The sequence below is a fragment of the Acanthisitta chloris genome, unplaced genomic scaffold, assembly GCF_000695815.1.
Source record: "Acanthisitta chloris isolate BGI_N310 unplaced genomic scaffold, ASM69581v1 scaffold21716, whole genome shotgun sequence".
Classification (NCBI taxonomy): Eukaryota; Metazoa; Chordata; class Aves; order Passeriformes; family Acanthisittidae; genus Acanthisitta; species Acanthisitta chloris.
The window spans coordinates 11,377-16,089 of NW_008677899.1; the positions used below are offsets into that span (position 1 = coordinate 11,377).

The 4,713-nt window shown below is 42.6% G+C and overlaps 1 protein-coding gene across 1 annotated transcript in view; it reads left to right on the forward strand.

The window, feature by feature from the left end:
• Positions 1-54: 54 nt before the first annotated feature.
• Positions 55-4,713, forward strand: part of LOC103804105 (zinc finger protein GLI2-like) — a gene marked incomplete at its 3' end in the record, with an annotated part of 102,613 nt that continues 97,954 nt past the window's right edge. The window contains exon 1 of the mRNA XM_009076700.1: positions 55-218. Coding sequence (XP_009074948.1) covers positions 86-218 — 133 coding nt within the window. The remainder of the gene's footprint in view (positions 219-4,713) is intronic.

Consider the following 4,713-nt stretch of genomic DNA (forward strand, 5'->3'; position numbering starts at 1 on the left):
TTTTGCCTGTTTTGTGAGTGGTGACCAGAATCTGGTTTTGTTTTATGTTCTGTAGGGTTGCTGAGCTGGAAGATGCCCGTCTAAGATGGAAACTTCTGCTTCAACGGCTGCTGGGAAAAAGGAAGGGAAAGGTGCTGTTCTGGAGGGGAATGGCTTTACAGAGACAGGGAAGAAACCCACTCCTTTAGCAGCAGCAGGAGCAGCGGTGGCTCAAGGAGGTACTTTATGTTTTCCACAATTTGAAAGCAGCAGGGGTGTTTTTCATTAGACTGTAAGGATTTAATAAGTACGGTGGCATCTGTCTTCCTGTGAACACACTGAGTTTATTGGGGTTCTTGGCTGTCGGAGGTCAGAGGAACGGGAAGCTGTGTCACCGTGTGGCATCCAAATGTCACTGCACTGTGACAGGTCACCACCACTCACAGAGAACTGGGCTGGGATGACAGAGAGGATGGGTGGTCATCAGGGAGTTGAGGCATCCCATCATTGCTTGCCACCAGCCAACTGGTACTGCATAGTGTTGGCTGCACGGTGCCCTCGACTCCCCCATAGTGGAGTTAAAGTATGGCTGGGGACACTGTCTGAAGCTGGGGAGCGCCCTGTTATCATGGTCAGGATGGGGTGTTGTGTGCCAGCTGTGATTCTGCTAATGAGCTAAACAGACCACATGGTCTTCATTCATTGCTGCTGGGATTTCATGGTTAGGGAGGAATTTGGGAATGTCCAGCCCGAATGCTAGAAGATTCACAAAGAACTACCTCCACTTGTGCCATTCTTGTTAATGTCAGAAACAATTCAAGTCCTGATTTCTTTTGTCATCAGTGTCTTAAGCAAGGTTTTGGTCTTGTTGGTGTTGAAGTCAATTGGGAAGCTCTTGTGGTCAACCACTGGCATGGAGCCATTTTTGGTGCGTGTAACACCCGTGTGCAGGGGAATGAGGAATGTTGCTCATGTCTCCATTTGCTTGCTAAGGCAGGCAAAACACATATCTCTCTCTGGAACATGTGCTGGTAGATCTCCAGATTGGTGCCAGGGCCCATCACGGTGGCACAGCTGTGGGCAAGGATGTACCTGCCACAGAGGCACTGCAACTGCTGTTGCTGAGGTCTGGTTGTCCTCTCTGGACAAGGTATAAGGAGACAAACTTAGAAGGGGCTGCACCAGCATGGACATGACAAGAAACATCCCAGCTGTGTAAACTTTGCAGGCAGCTTTTTTTTTTTTTTTTTACCTCTTTAAAAACCTCTTTAAAATATATGTTATTGCTAGCCGGAGTCTACTTCAAAATGAACTCTTCCCCTCCCCTTCCCTCATTGTAGGGTGGTTTTTCATCACCCCAGGAGAACAGAATGACTCTTCCCTGAGCAACTCTGTTTCTTACCCAGCTTGGCTGGAGAGTTTTTGTTTTCTGTTGGCTAAGTTTTGAAGACAGTTTCCAACGCAAATTGCTTAAATCTTCTTTAACTCTCCACCTTTTTCAACACTTTTGTTACTCAGTTTTTGTTTCCACATTGACCTGTGAAGATTCAGATGCACAAATAAAGTAGCAGTGGCTAGATTATAATCTATCAGATTGCTTCATGTGTTTGATAAACTTTTTTAGGTTTTGTTAGCAAAAGGAAAGTTTTTCTTATAAAGAACCAGAAAATATTTTACAGAGTTGTTTGGGGGGAAACAGTATTTCATGCTGTTGGATGGGTCTGAACAACCTTCCTCGAGAGCACTACACAAAATGGAGAAAGGAAGGCTTGCCAGGCAGCAGAAATAGGGGAAAGGCAGAGACAGCAACATGCAGAATTTTGCCATCCCCCAGCAGATTTTGATCCCTGTTGAAGAAGCACAGGCTGTGGAATCTATTGAGGCAGTCTACTTGAGGCATCATCTCACTGACTGGCAGACCTGAAGGATTGATTGGTGCCAGCATAGTCCAAGCATGTGCTAAAATTCAAAACCTATAGATATGCTGTTATGAATAAATACCTTCTCTCCTCTTGGCACTTGCCTTGGGAGTGCCTCCACCGAGTAAGCAGTCACTACATTTCCAGAGACAGAATGGAAATGAGGATGCCCTGAGGTGGAGTGTCCATCGGCCCATTTAGCATCCCTGGAGACCTAATTGTTTTTTAAGCATCCAGTATAATATGTCCTGTTAGCAGTGTGCTCTCACCTTTGGAAAAAAACCTTATTTACAGGGCTCAATATTTCTCCTTTTATTAGGAGGAAGTGGAGAAGTAAGTTGAGGATTGTTTGAAGATGTCAGGAGAATTGTGATGAAAGGATTGTGTAATGAGATGTAAAGAGTGAAATCTATGTCATGCTGTGAAGAGAAGTGCTCATAAATGACCCAAAATGGCCAGCAGCGAAGCAGCGTGTGATCGGACGCTGGCCCCAGGACTCTGCAGGTGATGCACGTGCTCTTGTGGTTCAGAGGGCTTCCCTTTGAACTCTGGCTAGACATAATACAGGCTCCTGAACAGGAGCAGCATGCTTGTGCGTGTGCTCCTAAGTAGAAAAATTAGTACAAAGTTGTCTTCTAACATCAGTTAACTGCAAGGTGTGATTTAGCAGGTGATAACAAAAAGGCTGAGTAGCAATGAGACTGTACTTACATGGTATTCATGCTAATATAACATATTTGATTCCCCAAACTAGAGTAATTACTCATAACAGGCCCGAAATATACATATTTATGCTCATATTCTTACAGAAGAAAGCAAACAAGGCTTGGGGATTAATTAGGAATTCAGCTTGAGGAGGGGACCAGCTTTAAAGGGTGAACCTCTGAGCTCCCCACCCTGCTTTGAGGCCATACAAACAAGTCTTCATTCTCATCCAAGACAAACGCTTGATTTCATTTATTGCAGAGGTTTTACTCTTTGTACTAGCATGTGAGAAAGTGGCAGTGAGGCTCAGCTAGTGCTGCAGATCACCAAGCTGCTCTCCAGAGCCAAACAAATGTAATTCGCAACACATTTCTTCTCCTTTATTCTACCGAGTCACACAGATGGAGTGCCAACATAGCATGCTTCTCAGATCATAAGGCTTTCTTTTTTCCTTGTAGAAATTAATAGATTCATAAGCTTTTATTTATAATTAAGGTAATTGAAGCAATAAACTGAATATTAGTTAAACCTAGCTAGAATAGCTATTTTATTATATTATTATAAGGCAATATGTCCAGTCTCCATTTCTAGTTCCCTTGCTTTGGATATTTGTCCCAAATGTTTGCAGCCTCTAACAAATGAAGTTATGGCTGTAGGAAAAGAGATCAATATTGTTGATGCTGTCAGTGGAGAAGAGTCCTTTTGTACTAACAATCTGCATCCCATATTTTTAGTCTTCTGAAGCTGCCATTTTAGATCTCTTTTGTGACAGTTTTTTATAGTAACTCATTGATCAGATGTTCAGAAATTGGCCTCACAGAAATGACATCAGGGAAGTCTCTCCTAATTTTCTGTTTTTCCATAAATCATGTTAGCCAAGGAGTCAAAGCTCCTCTATTCTGTTTGAGCAGGGTCACATGTGTATGTGTGACTGAGATGGAAACTGTTTATAATGACTGTATGTAGGAGCTGTAGACAAGTCAAATCTGCAGAAGAGGCTCTCAGTTTTGGTGTCTCCACTTTTGGAAGGGCAACTCATAACACTTTGAGTTTGGAAAAACCTTTAGATGAATGCAGAAGTGCATATTGCTATGTGGGGTAAGAGATTTTGGAGCACAGCACCACGTGAGAATGTAGGTTGTGTCCTCTGGGCTGGCACTGCGACATGCTCTGTACCAGCGTGCATGAGGTGCATGGCTGGAGGAGAAATTTAAATGAGCCAGTCTTTCAAAGGCAGAGATATTTAGGAAGATGGGTTTCTCATCTTGTAATAAAAATTAAACACAAATTCTCCTAAATGCTAACTGCCTGACTTTAACAAGGCCCAGAATGCACCTTTCCCTCTCCACTCCACCCTCTGCATGACACAAACACCGAGTTCCCAAATTGATGGTGTTTATGTTTGAAACATTTTTCTGATGTCTGGCTCTGTCAAGACTAATTTTAGCATTTCTAAAGCTGGGTAAAAATACAGCCTCATTACTTTGATGTCAGAACATAGTTTACTATTAGTATATTCTGGGGTTTATCATTTTAGTCATGTTTAACACGGCTACAGCAGGCATGCACTATTAAATCTGGCTTATTTTACATTCCTGTCTGAGATTATTTATTTGGAACAATTTCCTCTCTATCAAAAGACACGGCTAATGCTGAGTTTTAATGTGTTATTTACACACAAAATAACCTATTTACAACTCAGTATCTGCCGCGGGGAGAATGAATGGGGCAGTGCTCCCTTCATCCTGTTGTATCTGAGTTTAACAATCTGGATTGCTAATAGAACCATTTATCACGGGGTGGTAATTTATTTTATGTTAGCTGCACAGGTCTCCCTGCCTCTGATCTATGGAAATACTTTGTATATAATGAAGTTCAACAAGTCATTTGGTGTAAACATGGGGAAACCAAGCAGCAGAACTAGTAAGACTCTGTCTACACTTTTTTTTTTTTTCCAGGAGGTAACAACTTTCCTCTGATATTAATGCTTCGGTTGGTGAAATACAGCTCTTTGCCCTGTGTGTGCTGTAAAGGCAGAGTATGGGGCTTTTCTGCAGTGGATCAGAGATTAGGATGGAGTTTGGTCACTTGATTTATGGGCTGGCAGGCA